Below are 15,358 nucleotides of genomic sequence, written 5' to 3' on the forward strand. Positions count from 1 at the left end.
AATATGTGTAGCCCATTTTAACGTTCCTTTCATGTCTAACCAATGGTGAAGACTGAGGTACCACTCCCATCCCTACTTTCCCTTTGAAGCCCCCAAATGATAGATCCTAACTTATCATAGCATTTTTCGTACCTACTCTTTATCACACGGCTCAACCGGTCTTCTTTTCCATCTAGGGCATTGTGACTATTTCCTACAGGTGCCCACTAATCATCAGCTGAGGTGAGAATCACATTTTTCTCCAGCTGGCGTGGAAGTGTCTGGAAGCAAAAGCCTAGGTTTGGGTCTTATACCTAATAAACAGTGGTCTCTTTCAATGGGGTAAAGGTGTTTTGTTTTTTCTATCTGTTTTTGTTTTAGAGGATGGAGAGGGTCTGCAAATAAAAGATGGCGTAAAAGGAAAACTATCAAATAGTTTTTCCTTGGCTCGGGTAGATCGAGGGTAGCCAAGTTAGGACCTGGTTTGGAGTGAAAAGTGGAGGCTGCCTGTGGTAGTCCCGCGGTTCAAGGACCACGCTCCTAAGGTGCGGGGCAGTGGGTGTGGGGGTTGAGAGGTGCACCACCCACGCCTCTCAGGAAAGACATCAGGGACTTCTCAGAGGAGCGTGCAAAAGGCAGGCAAGCCGCCGCGCTCTACAGCAGTAGGCCCGAGCCCAGAGGGCGGAGGGCGGAGGGCCCCAAGCGCGCGGCAGCGCGGAGGAAGCGACGGCGGCGGCGCCCACTCCCCCTCGTCCCCGCGCCCCGCCGCTCTCCTCCCGCAGCCGGGCGCCGGCGCGCTCGGGTCTTTCCGCCGCTGCCGCGGCCGCGCGCTGCCCCGTGCGCTCCGGCACCTTCGGCAATTTCCGTCAGGCCCTGGCCGCCATTTTCTCGCCGCTTGTGTGTCTCGCTGGCTGCGTGGCTCGGTTCTTGTGAGCGAAGCTTTGTCCGGTTCGGCAATGGACGGGTATGTAATGGGGCCAGCGAGGAGGTGTGTACGAGGGGAGCTGTACGGTTCTTCGGCCGGGTCCGGGGTCGTCCAGAAATCCTCCGGCGGCCCCTCCTTGGGCTTGGCTGCCGTTACCCAACCCCCGCCCCATCGCACACACCCCTCCCTTCGTTTCCCCCGGCGGGCTCCGGTCGAGAAAATGAGAAAAAAGCGGGCTTGTAGACTGGAGAGGCATTGGGGCGATGGCGGGGGCGACGACCTCGGAGGGGGAGCAGGCACCGGCTTGACGGCGGGGGATGGGGCGGGAACCCCAGAACGCCTGGCCCGTCCCTGCCCCCTCTTAGGAGCCATTTCGATCCGTAAACCTGGGACCCGAACCCTGGGTAGCCGCGCCTGTGGAAGCGAGTGTAGTGCCACAGAGGCCTGTGTGGGGATTGTTAGGGGAGAGAAGAGCGGCATCTGTATGCACCCCAGCCTCCCCGGCCTCGCCCGGCCCGCCCTGGCAGGGGGAGATGCCGGTGGCGGGAGCTCGGGGGAAAGCTAAGTGGGAGCCGCTGGGGAAGGGGGGGGCGGGGAGGGCGTGCGGCGGCGCGAGGAAGGGGGAAGGCAGATGTCATACTCCTTTGTTTTCACTTGAGTCTGGTAGTGGGGGCGGGAGACAGAAAAAATGCCTTTTTGTGGGGGCCCAAGAACATTCAGGGCTTGGCAAAAGGGCCCAGAAATTAAATCATCTTAAAAAACCAAGTGTTTGTGGTCGACATCAGTCACATGGGCAAAGGCCAACAGCCACGGCAGAAACAAGAGCAGATAAGTCAACACAGGGCCATTTTTTTTTTTTTGTCACTTTGACCAGTTTCCGGAAAAACAGAAACAACTACAAAAAGCAAGACCCGTGCTGCATCTTTGAGAGCCCGAGTGGAGATAGAATGCTGAGGGACGTGAGGCAAGGGGTTTGGGAAATGATAATGACCCGGGTCTCCCTGGTACTTAATGCTCTACATCTGAAAAGACTCATAGTGATTTAGCTAATTGTTAGAAAAGAGGCACCCTTGAGGGCGAAAATATAGCTGTATTCAGCCGTTCTGGGGGTTGTAAAAACCGTATCATCTAAAGAGCACATTTATTAGAATCAGTGACAACATACGAAGAGCCAAATAAAATATAAATTTATTTTGATAAAGTGTTTGGAGTTTAGTGTTTTAAAAAGATATTAAGGATAGACCATATCAAAGTTAACAGAGTAACAAAACTTACATTATCCTAGAGGTTATCTAGAGATTGTTTTCCACATGAAACGTAAATCTAGAGAAGTTCACTATTTCACCAGATAAACATGGAAATTGATGACAACTTGGCAGTGGAATTAATGTTTCCTGATTCTATCAAGATAAAGAGTTGGTTTAAGTTTTAAATTAATAATTTAAGTGTACAAGCTTTGAGTAAATGGCATTATAGTGTTTGGGGTTTTGTTTTTTTTTAATATTTAAAGGGTTATTTAAAAAATACAGGAGGTTTAGGGAATTTCATCTCAAGTTTGAAAGTAATTTCTAGAAAACAGTTGAAAATAGTACAAGGAAGTGTCACTGATTTGTTTTCCATTTGCATGATGAGTGGATGATTTATGAATGATGAACCACCCTAAAAAGTTTTAGAGTCCAACAGTGATCATTAGAAAAATAATGAGGTTGAAACTATTTTTTTTCTTCACAGAATTGTCACTGAGGTTGCAGTTGGCGTGAAGGTAGGAAAAAATTGAAACTAATGAAAACTGAATTGCTGAATCTGTTACCATTGATGGAAATTTTCAGTTAGCTTTTGAAGTTACAGTTAACGAGAGTGTAAAGTGCTTTGTTGAATTTTAAAAAAGTTGGGTTATATAGTTTATAATCTAAATAGACAGAAACTAAGTTTTTCTAGAAAAGCAGTCTGAGAACATTTTAAAAAGTAGTTATGAATGCTGTTTAGGGTTGAAAACGCTATCAGACATGGCTTTTTATGAATATATAAATGATATCCCAGTTTTCTGAGGGAAAATTATGGATTTAAATGGACAGATACATGATTACCTAAATCATGTAATTTTGTTAATCTAAGATTTTTTTTAACTTTTGATTATGAGTACTAAAATATGTATGTCAACAATGAGCTACATTAGAAATCAGTTATCTTGATACTTAAACTTGTTTAGGCAATTAGCTTCAAATTAGAGTCGGAAGTTAAAAGCTGGTTTGGCTTTCCATTAAAGGAAAATAGGCCTTATGGTACAGATAATTTGGAATCTTTCCTCACTTTCTGGCCAGGAAAACTACTCCTTTAGACCTTAGTTCTAATGCTTAGGTCTTTTATTTCCTTCAATCCTTGCATATTTTAACAGATTAATATGTTATAATTTTTGCAAACCTGTCTACCTTGTTGGGGCATGGTCCTTGTCTTCCCTTTTTTAAAATTTTTTCAAACCTGACACATTCTTACAGGCCTTATACACAAATACTTGTTGATGCAATGACATTTCCCCCTTTCAAGTGTGAGTAGTCTTGAGAGGATGGTGACTATAATATTTTTTGGAATTCTTAAAATTTCATCTGCAACAATGTGGTATTCTTTAGAATACTTTAAGAGCTATTTTGTTTTTTCTTATTTTCTGTTCTCTGCCCTATAATGCACTAGATATTTGTCTATACTTTAGTATTTAGGCTCATTTTTTGAGTTCATATTACGTAGATTGGGGGAGAAATAGCTTTTTCGGGGGAAGGTATTCTTATTTGGCAATGATACTTTCTAAGTTGAGGTAGTTGAAGGATTTGAAATCTGGAATAGGCCAAAAGTGCAAGATACAGAATGTACACTTACCATCCAAATTGGTATCCTCTGGAATTTTGTAAAAGAATGAATGATACAAGTCTGAGTTGCCCACTATTAGTGTGGATGAGGAGAGAAGGAAGTCAGACAAGAGGCAAGAAAAATGAGAAAAAGAATTGGATGTCCAGGTATGGTTTATTGGTTTTACCAGTTTTCTTTGTTAGTGGTTCGAGGAGAAAAAATTGGAAAATGATGTGAAAATAATTGCCAACCTTTTTTTTAATCTATTGTTTAACATAAAACTTTGAATAACTGAAGTTTTGTTTTATGAACTTTTCTGAGGTAGTGGTTAAGAATTTTTGCTTGGGGGGTGCCTGGGTGGCTCAGCGGGTTAAAGCCTCTGCCTTTGGCTCAGGTCATGATCCCAGGGTCCTGGGATCGAGCCCCACATCAGGCTCTCTGCTCAGCGGGGAGCCTGCTTCCCTTCCTCTCTCTGCCTGCCTGTGATCTCTGTCTGTCAAATAAATAAATAAAATCTTTAAAAAAAAAAAATTTTTTTTGCTTGGGAGTCAAGCCTGTGTATTAGTAATTAAGTTTTCATATGTATTTTTTTCTAATGTGCATGGTTAAAATTCATAGTGGTAAATATTTCTCCCTGGGTCCTAGTCCTGTTTCTCAAGTGTAGTTAATTATGCTAAATTTTTTCTGGTGCAATTTTTTCCTGAAGTGTTATTAGTTTGTATATTATCAAACAGTGGCATCCTTGCTTGTTTATACAGATGAGTTCATACCATGTGTACTGGCTCACATCTTGCCTTTTTAAAAAAATAGCTTTATTTGAGCACCTGGGTGGCTCAGTGGGTTAAGCCTCTGCCTTCAGCTCGGGTCATGGTCTGAGGGTCCTGGGATCGAGGCCTGCATCAGGCTCTCTGCTTGGCGGGGATCCTGCTTCCTCCTCTCTCTCTGTCTGCCTCTCTGCCTACTTGTGATCTCTCTCTCTGTCAAATAAATAAATAAAATCTTTAAGAAAAAAAAAAGATTTAAAAACAACAGCAACAAAAAATGGAGCTTTTAAAAAAATAGCTTTATTGAGATAAAATTTGATATAAAATAAACTGCACATATCTAAAGTGTACAATTTTTTAACATGTGAATACACTTAGGAGACCATTACCGCAACAAAGATAATGAGCATTCATCACCCCTGTTAGTATTGTTTGCCCTGCCTTTCCTCAAGCAACCATTGATCTGCTTTCTGTCACTACAGGTTAGTTAGCATTTTTTAGAATTTTAAATGAATCAAAATGTACCCCCCCCCTTTTTTTTGGTCTTATTTCCCTCAGTGTAATTATTTTGAGATTTACTTATGTTGTCTATCAATAGTCCATTACTTTTTCTTGCTTAGTAATATTACATTTTATGGATATACAGCAGTTTGTTTATCCATTCAACTCTTCAACATTTGAGTTGTTTCCAGTTTTTGAATATTGTAAATAATGCTGGCGTGGATATACTTATAAAAGTCTTTGGGGGAACTTTCATATCTCTTGGGGAAATACCTTTGATTGGAATGGCTGGATCATATGGTAGGCATATGCTTTTAACTTTTCAAAGTTTTAAGAAACGGCAGACCCATTTTCCAAAGTGGTGGTATTTTACATTGCCACCAGTAGGGTATGAGATATCCAGTCCTTCCATATTCTCTCCAGTACCTGTGATTGTTTTTGATTATAGACATTCTGGTAGGTGTGAAGTGGTAATCTCCTTGTGGTTTTAATTTGCATTTCTCTAATATCTGTGATGTTGATTATCTTTTCATGTACTTTTTTTTTTTAATATTTTATTTATTTATTTGACAGAGATCACAAGTAGATGGAGAGGCAGGCAGAGAGAGAGAGAGGAGGAAGCAGGCTCCCTGCTGAGCAGGGAGGCTGATGTGGGGCTCGATCCCAGGACCCTGGGAACATGACCTGAGCTGAAGGCAGAGGCTTTAACCCACTGAACCACCCAGGCGCCCCTTTTCATGTACTTTTTGCCAGCTGTATATCATCTTGGATGATGTGTCTCTGTATCACTTGTCCACTTTTTGAATTGGGTTACTGTTGAGTTTTAAGAGGTCTTCATTCTGGTTATAAGTCCTTAATCAGATAAATGGTTAATATTTCCTACTATTTGTGTTTGCTTTCTCAGTAATGCCTTTTGAAGAACAGCAGTTTTCAATTCTAATGAACTGAAGTTTGCCAATTTTATCTTGTATGTCTCGTGCTTTTTTGTCATATCTAAGCCATCTTTGCCTAACCCAAGGTCACAAGATGTTCTCCTTTGATTTGTGATTGAAGTTTTACAGTTTTTGGTTTTGTATTTAAGTTTTTTTGAGTTAATTTTTTTTTAAATTTATTTCTTTATTTGACAGAGATCACAAGTAGACAAAGTGATAGGCAGCGGGGTGGGGGGAGGGGAGCAGGCTCCCCGCTGAGCAGAGAGCACCATGTGGGGCTTGATCCCAGGACCCTGAGATCATGACCTGAGTGTAAGGCAGAGGCTTAACCCACTGAGCCACCCAGGTGCCCCAGTTAATTTTTTTTAATATGTGCAAAAAATAAGTCAGCAGTTTTTGTTTCGGGGTATGGACTTAAACTTTTTTCCAGCACCATTTGTTGAAAAGGCTGTCCTTTGTTCATTGAATTGGCTTTGCACCTTTGTCAAAAATCAGCTATCTTTGTATGTATGATTCTATTTCTGTACTGTATCCTTTTCTATTGACCCATTTTTGTCTTTCCAGATGCCTAAAACCTGATGTCTTAATTACTATGATTTTATATTAAATAGTCTTGAAATCCAGTAGTCATGGTCCTCTTTGTTCTTTCTCAAAGTTGTTTTGGCTCTTCCCATGTCCTTTTTTATATGAGTCAATTTCTACAAAAAAGCTGGCTGGGATTTTATTGGAGTTAACTTGAATGTGTAAAGCAGTTTGAGGTAAACTGACATCCTAACAGTCTTGAGTTTTCTCACTCATGAACACAACTCACCTTTCTGTTTACTTAGATCTTTTAATTTCCTCCAGAAGTGTTTTCAGTGTACAGTTTCTGTACATTTTTGTCAGATTTATCCCTATTTCATGTTTTTTGGTGCTATTGTAAATGATGATGATTTAAAATTCTCAGTTTCCAGTTGTTACTAGTGCAAAGAAATACAAATATTTTTGCATGTTCTTGTATTCTCTACTCTTGCTAAACTCATTTGTAGATACCACCATTTTTTGTAGATATCAGATTTTCTACACACACTTACTTTTTTCATTTCCTGTCTGGATGCCTTTTTTTCCTGCCTGTGGCATCTTGTACAGTGCTGAGTAGAAGTGATGAGAGCAAGCATCTTTACTATGTTCCTTATGTCAGGGTGAACCCCTATAAGATATTATTTCTTAAATGTTTGGGGGCAATTCACCAGTGAAATTGTGTGGGCCTGATGTTTGTTTTCTTTGTGGAAGTTTTAAATGATACATTTATTTAATTAGATACAGGACTATTTGGGTTATCTATTTCTTCTTAAGTGAGCTTTAAGTAATAATTTGTACCTTCCGTAGAATTAGTCCATTTCATCCAAGTTACTGAATTTATTTGCATAGAGTCATTTATGATACTACCTTTTTATACTCTTGATGTCTGTAGAATCTGTAGTGATGTCACTTCTCTCATTCCTTATACTGATAATTCTTTTTTTTTCCTTGTCACTTTAGCTAGAGATTAATTTGTTAATATTCTCCAGAAATCATCTTTTGGTTTCACTGAGTTTTCTGTTTCCTATTTTATTGATCTGCTGTTTTAGTTTTCTTCTGCTTTCCATTTAGTTCTTCTTTTTCAACTTAGTTATGTTGATGCTGGTATCATTAATATGATACCTTTTCTAATATAGAGGCTTACTGCTTTGTATTTCCCTTTTAAGTACAGCTTTCATGGCATCTCTCAAATTTTGACATGCATACTTCTTTTTATTCAGCTCAAATGCATTCTGATATACTTTTGACCCATGTATTATTCAGAAATATGTTATTTATTTAATTGCCAGATATTTGGAGTTTTCCATAGATGTTCCTGTTACTCTAATTTCGTTGTAGCTAGAGAACATATTGTAAGACTTGAATCGTTTGTAAGTTTGTTGAGACTTGTTTTATCACCCAAATATGTATCTTAAGTTTTACATGTACTTAATAGGGATGTGTATTCTGCTGTTGGGTAGTGTTCTATAAATCTCAATTAGATTAAGTTTATTGATAACATTGAGGTGATTTCTGTATGGGAGTATCTGTTTCTCTACACCCTTATGCAATTCTGGGTTTTAGAAAATTTAGAATGTTAGTTAATTTTAGGCTAAAAGAGTGCTTTTTATAATTTACATTTTTGAAATGGATGAGATTTTAAGAATTTGACCTTATATTTCTTGTCCTGTGAACTGCCTCTATATACCTGGCCTATTTTAATGTTCATCTTTGTTATTTGTTAGATTTCTGTGTAAAAATTGACTGATAACCATATTCATTGTAGGTACATTTTCTTCTGGTTTATTTGAATTTTTTTCCCTAGCTTTGTGCAGTGACGGTATCGTATCCAATGAGGTTTATCCAAGGCGCTATTAGTGCTAATTGGATTTTTTTTTCCTTTGGGTTTCCTCAGGTAGTTTTGGGCATATAGATTTATTTGTATTATTAAGTAGTATGATTTCTTCTTTTTTTTAGTTTATTTAATCTTAAACGTTTTTAGCTTCTTCCATCTTTTAAATAGGATTATAATAGCTTTGAAGATTAAACCTGATTATGTAGAAAAAGTATTTTTCACAATTAGGTCTTCAGTTAATGTTAACGGATTTACACTACATATAGAATATTCAAATTTTATAGCTTTAGAATATGTTGAAATTTCATTTTTCATTATCTTTATAAATTTGTTGTACTCAGTTGATTTGAGACTCCTTTTTTGGTTAGCCTAGTGAGAGTATAAAAGGAAACTTATAAATTTTTAATAAGAGATTTGCATTTCTTTAAAATGGTTTTTTACATTTCTTGTAATTTGTAATTTCAGGGTTTCATTTTTATACCCTTAACCATTTGCCACTGTGAAATCTTTGCAAAGTAATTGGACTGTTACGTAGGAAAACAAAAATTCCTGAAGTGATTGCATAGTAATTCCAGATGATACTCAGTATAGTAAAATGTTAACTTTTTGGATGGAAATTTTAAATAGTGAAATTTGTTATAGTTCTCTTACTAAATGAACTAAAGGAAGCCTTTAAGACTGGACAATTAGGGGGCACCTGGGTGGCTCAGTGGGTTAAAGCCTCTGTCGGCTTGGGTCATGATCCCATTGTCCTGGGATCGAGCCCCACATCGGACTCTCCGCTTAGCGGGGAGCCTGCTTCCTCCTCTCTCTCTGCCTGCCTCTCTGCCTACTTGTAATCTCTGTCAAATAAATAAATAAAATCTTAAAAAAAAAAAGACTGGACAATTAATAAAGAATTTAGTGGTTAAAGTAAGTTGTTAGCATTTTCCAAGTTGGATTTCACTAGTATTTTGAAAGCACTGGTTGTAAAGTGCTGAACTTACTGTATAAGTTTTGGTATAGCTCTTGAATTTATCAACATTGGCTGTTTAGATAGTTGCAATGAAGTAATGCTAGCTGTTACTTGTTAACAGTTGAACATAAGTGATTGTTTATAATAGGTATGTTATTGGAAACTTTTATTAAGGATTTTAGATTCTGATATTTCTTAAAATGCTGTATAGATATTCATACTTAGGTATTTACATTAGAATTTCCAGTTGCAGACTTTTTTAGTGTGTCTACTAAATGACAACATTGTTAATTTGTAACTCAAAGGCTGAGAGAATATATGCTTCTTAAGGGTAGAGGTATTCAACAACAATAAGTTTTTATTGCTCCTCCATCATCAATAGTACGTGTTAAGTAGTACATACTCAGTAAATAATTAATGACTCCTAAAGGAGTCTTATAATCTTGTAAGCCACTTATCAATAAAAAGATAGACACCAGTTTTATTTTACAACTTTCTTCCTTTTTGCTGTAAATATGAAAGAGCTATGTCTTTTAGGACCTCGTGTAGTTGGAGAGATGAGTACCTAACATTTAAGCATGTGCCATATGGCCATGATAGGAGAGATTGGTTTGGTTTGGTAGGATCTGAGTAGAGTTCACAAAAGTAGTGAGTTGTGATACATGCATTGTAAATAATTTGGGATAGGAGGTAAGTAATATATGTTGAGGGAATGACATGGCCTTCACAAACACTGAGTAGCTTCTGTAGCAATAGGTTTGTATAAGGGTTTGTGTATGGATATGAGAGAAAGAGAAGATGGCAATATGTTGTAGAAAGCCTCAGGTGCAGGTTATGAAATTTGTACTTCATCTGGTAAGCACTACTCTGTATACCTTTAAGTTCCCATTCATAAAAGTAGCTCACTATTATGCTGTTTTTGAAATTTGGGGAATGAACTCTGAAGATTGGTTTTGGTATTACATGGAATTCTATGAATTAGAATAATGAGTCTTTGTAAATGTTAATATTTTGATCTCTTATTTGCTCGATTTGTATTGCTAAATTGTAATAGCTTTCTTAGTTTTAGATGTACTGCAGTAGGGGTTAACGTGGCTAAGTAATATTTTTACTTTAGAAGTAATAAAGTGTCACAAAAACTTATGACAGATGAGTGTTTTTGAAGAATAATTCGTTTAATATATTGTGAATTTTGAACATAGAAAAAGGCAATAATTACCATGAGCCAATATTTACCTGTCACTTAGTCCCAATAATCATCAAGAAACCATTGGTAAAATTTGTGATATCCTCTCTACTTTTCCTGTATATTTTGAGACAAGTTGCAAATACTGTATTTTCATTATTACTATTATTTTTTTTTTTTAAGGAGAATGCTTCAGTAGGTGGGGAGGGGCATAGGATAAGGAAGGGGAGAGAAAGAATCTTAAGCAGGCTCCAAGGTTAGCATGGAGCCTGACATGGGACTTGATTTCATGACCCTGAGGTCATAACCTGAGCTAAAATCAAGAGTCAGATGCTTAACTGACTGAGCCACCCAGGCACTCCTTTATTATTTTATTTGTAAATGTTTTGGTGCATCTCTAAAAGAAAGGGACTCTTTCTCTCCTATTTCCTTTTTTTAAAAAATATAACCACAGTACTGTTAGGATGTCCAAAAAAATGAACAGTTCCTTAACATTATCAAGTGCCAAATCTGTGTTAAAATTTTACTTGTCTCATAAAAGTATTTTTACAGTTGTTTTTTTTTTTAGTGGGAGGGGAAGATCAGGATCAAGTAAGATGAACACATTCAGTATATCGATAAATGCCTGTTTCATTTCTTTTAATCTGCAAGTTCTCCTTTCACCCCTGTGGGTTTTTTGGTTTTGTTTTGTTTTACATTGCATTTTATTTTTGAAGAAAACTTGTTGGTCCCACAGAGTTGCCCCAGTCTGCATCTACTGATTGTGTTCTGATGTTGTAATTTAAAATGTTCATGTATCATGGGTATTGGATCTAGAGACTATCATACTCTCTTTTTGCTTGTTTTTTGGTAATATTTTATAAGCTGTGGTATGTTTTTTCATTAGAAGACATGTGTTGCATGATGTGTGTGCGTGTGTGTGTATGTATAGTGTTATTCCAAGTAATATTTCTTGTAATAACTTCTTTCCCCTTGTTTGTGGTCAGCATAGTCTGTGCGCGGTAAACATCTGTTCATCAGTTTTCTTAAAGAATATGTAAAAGAAGTGTATCTTAAAGTTCACTTATAATTTGTATAATAGAAGCATAATATTTAATGTAAATTGAAGTTATTGATGGTAGACAAGAATGTTTTTTCAGTGGAGGTTTTGTCAAGTTAAGAACATGTGATCTAGAATTTGCTAGTAAGCTAGGGTTTGGCCTCTATAACATTGAAGGTAATCTCTAAGCTTTAGTTTAACAAATTTTTAAATGGTTTTAATTTAATAGGACCTACCTCAAAAGTTATTTTGAAGATGAGATAACACATAAAATTTAGCACAGAAGGGCACATAAGTGCTCAAATGATGATCATGATTGTTACTATAGTTCTTTATATATCTTATTGGAAGGTGCACCACCTCTGGATGCCAAATAATATAAATTTTTTACATAGCTATTAGAGATAATTTTTTGTTTAAAAGTTAAATTTTTTAAATTGAAGTATAGTTAACCTTTAGTATTAGTTTCAAGTGTACATCATTTTTAAAAAGTTTATTATAATTATTAATTTTTTTTTAGTAGTATCTGTGCCTAGTGTGGGGCTGAAACACATGATTCCATAATCAAGAGTCACACGCCTCTCTCACTGAGCCAGCCAGGTGCCCTCTCAAGTGTACATTTTAAATTTTTAAGAGAACCTGGAGTCTGTGTTAAAAACAGCTAGTCAGATAACTCTAAAGAGAGAATTGGTTAACTGAAAGATAAAAATTACTTGATTTAACAAAGAGCAACAAAAAGATGAAAATAGTTGAGGGGTTAAAAGATACAGAGGAAAGGAAGAGGAATTCTAACAAGTATCTAATTAGAGTACCAGAAAGAGAAAGTAAAGATTGCAAAGAGAAGCAGAATATGAAAGTTTAAAATAGAAGAGTCATAATATTCTGGAATTGATGAGCTTTATGCATTTTTAGGTTTAGGAAGCATAAGAAAACTTACGACACATCATAGTTAAAGAGCAGACCATCAGACCCAGAGCTCTTTAAAGCAGCCATAGAAAATTCAGATTTCTTAAGAAAGAATAAAAACTGGAAAGACATAATATGCTGCTTCAACATAGGGGTGCAGAAGATAGTGAAATAGTATCTTCAAGGTGTTGAATAAAAATAACTACCTATTCTATAATCAGCTTAATTATCACTTAGAAAAACAAAATAGTGACATTGTCAGAAGCACTTCAACCACCTCCTCTCTGCCAAGAAAAGCAATTGGGGAAATTGATCAACAGACCCACTGAAGAATTTCTAGAGGTTGTACTGTAGGAAGTAGGTCTATGACTCCGGAAAGGAGGTTTTGAGGTGGGAGAAGTAAGGTTAACCAAGAAATTGGTAGGACTGTGGGTAAATTTAATTGCAGTATAAGACAGTAATGGCAGTGATTGATTTGGGTTTTAAAAAATAGGACTAAAAATATTAAATCATAGTAACACAAAAGGGAGTATCGAGTAGCTGATGTTTAAGTTCTGATGATTGTAGTATTGTTTTGAGCTGTTGTCCATTATAGTAGCAACTAGTCATACATGATTATTGAGCACTTGATGTGTGACTAGTCTAAACTAATCTCCAGTTGTAAAATGCACATAAATTTCCAAAACTTAGTATGATAAAAAAAGAATGTAATTTTTTTTTAAGATTTTATTTATTTATTTATTTGACAGAGAGCACAAGCAGGCAGAGAGGCAGGCAGAGGCAGAGAGAGAAGCAGGCTCCCCACTGAGCAAGGAGCCCGATGTGGGGCTTGATCCCAGGACCCTGAGATCATGACCCGAGCCAAAGGCAGCGGCTTAACCCACTGAGCCACCCAGGCGCCCCAAGAATGTAATTTTTATACCTATTACATATTGACAATATTTTTTTTTTAAAGATTTTATTTATTTATTTGACAGAGAGAGATCACAGTAGACAGGGAGGCAGATAGAGAGAGAGAGAGAGGGAAGCAGGCTCTCTGCTAAGCAGAGAGCCCGATGTGGGACTTGATCCCAGGACCCTGAGATCATGACCTGAGCAGAAGGCAGAGGCTTAACCCACTGAGCCACCCAGGCGCCCCCATATTGACAATATTTTGAACTAAATATCATTTGTATCCTTTTTACTTTCTAAAATATGGCTATTAGAACATTTGTAAGATCTTAAGTGTTGCTCATCTTACATTTCTTTTGGACATTACCAGTCTGGAGGATGGAAATTTCAAGTCCAAAGTGAATCATTTAAGTTTACATTTTAAAATTGTAAGGGTCAGCATAGTAAAAATAGGGATAAGGGCATATAACTTCTAAGATAATTGGAGGATGGGGGTGACTAAAATTAAAGACATCCAAAAGAAGTTGGGGGAATAAAGGTAAAATAATAGGATGCAAAGTGAATTCATTTTAATGGTATTAAAGGTTCTGTGGAGGATTCCTTTGAAAATGTAGGCATGGAGGGCATGGAGTTGGGTCTCATTTAACCCTAATTATCTCCCAAAGTCTCCATTTTCCAAATACCATGACATTGGGAGTTAAAACTTCAGCATGTGAATTTTAGGCATCATTAACGTTCAGTTCATTACATCCTCTATATACTTTTCCTCTATTTTTACCTAAGGTAACCATTATCTTGAATTTGGTGTTTACCTTTCCTGTGTATACTTTCCCTGTGTGTGTTATTTATCTTTTTGTATGTTAAGCAATATATGGTTTTGTTTTACATATTTAGCTTATGTCTGTGGGCCACATACTATGTGTATTCTGTAACTTGTCCTTTCCGTTTAGTATTATTTTTATTTTTTGAACCTAATCTTATATATGGCTCTAATTCATTCGCTTTCATTGCCATATGGTATGTGATTATATGTGTGTACCATTACCCTATTGATAAATACTGAGGTTGTTTCTAAATTTTTCGTGTTACAAAATTTTGAGTATTCTTGTATATATATCAATAAATGTTACTATTCAAGTTTCTCTGGAGGTGGAATCACTGGATTATAGTGTGTGTCTATTTTCAATTTAGTTACATGTTGCATTTCTAAGTGGTTGTACTAATTGATACTCTACTAGCAGTGTATGAGAAATTGTTTCTGCACATCTTTTCTGATAATTGGCATTGTTGGACTTTTTAATTGTCTAAGGAACATGTTAATGGTGTCTTGTTTAAGCTTGAATTCCCTGAGTATGAATGATACATTTTCTTAGTTTATAGGCCACTAATGTTTCTACTCTGTTAAATACCTGTTTATACAGTTGGTCCATTTTCTTTTTAATGTAATTTTTAGTCTTTTTCCTGGGAGTTTTTATATATTGTGGATACTAAAGCCAGGTTGCTTACATATACTGTAATTGACTCATGTCTATGGCTTGTTTTTTGTTTTTTTTGTTTTTTTAATTGATGAATAGAATTTGGAAATTTTAACATCACATTTATGTTTTGGTTTTAAGAAATTTTTCTTTAACTCGGGTTCTTACATACAGTGACTTTATTTTGAAAGTTTTTTGAAATTTTTGGTTTTCACATTTAAGGCCTCAGTCTACCTGGAATTTAATTTTTGTATAGTGTATTATCAAGGTTTAAATGATTTTTTTTTCCCCTTATGGGTAACAGATTTAGTATCAGCTTAATTGAATAGTTCATGTTTTTTCCCCAGTGATCTGCAGTGTCAGCTCTCAAGTTCCCATACATGCATGGAACTGTTTCTGGACTATCTATTCTGTTTCATTGTTTATTTGTACCATTGTGTCTTAATTTACTGAAGCATCTTGGAATCTTGTGGGGTGAATTTCACAACTTTGTTCCTCAGAATTGTTTTGAAGAACATTTTCTTTATCATGTGTATTTAAAGATCATTTGGCTGAGTTCCATGAAGACT

The 15,358-nt window shown here is 36.7% G+C and overlaps 1 protein-coding gene across 1 annotated transcript in view; it reads left to right on the top strand.

Annotated features, from left to right (window-relative positions):
* Window positions 1-897: 897 nt before the first annotated feature.
* LOC111142780 (polypyrimidine tract binding protein 2) overlaps window positions 898-15,358 on the top strand; it is an 88,871-nt gene continuing 74,410 nt past the window's right edge. The window contains exons 1-2 of the mRNA XM_022496076.1: window positions 898-943; window positions 2,636-2,666. Of these exons, the coding sequence (XP_022351784.1) occupies window positions 936-943; window positions 2,636-2,666 (39 nt within the window). The 5' untranslated portion in view covers window positions 898-935. The remainder of the gene's footprint in view (window positions 944-2,635; window positions 2,667-15,358) is intronic.

The sequence above is a fragment of the Enhydra lutris genome, unplaced genomic scaffold (genome assembly GCF_002288905.1).
Source record: "Enhydra lutris kenyoni isolate GAN:26980312 unplaced genomic scaffold, ASM228890v2 scaffoldscaffold9, whole genome shotgun sequence".
Lineage (NCBI taxonomy): Eukaryota > Metazoa > Chordata > Mammalia > Carnivora > Mustelidae > Enhydra > Enhydra lutris.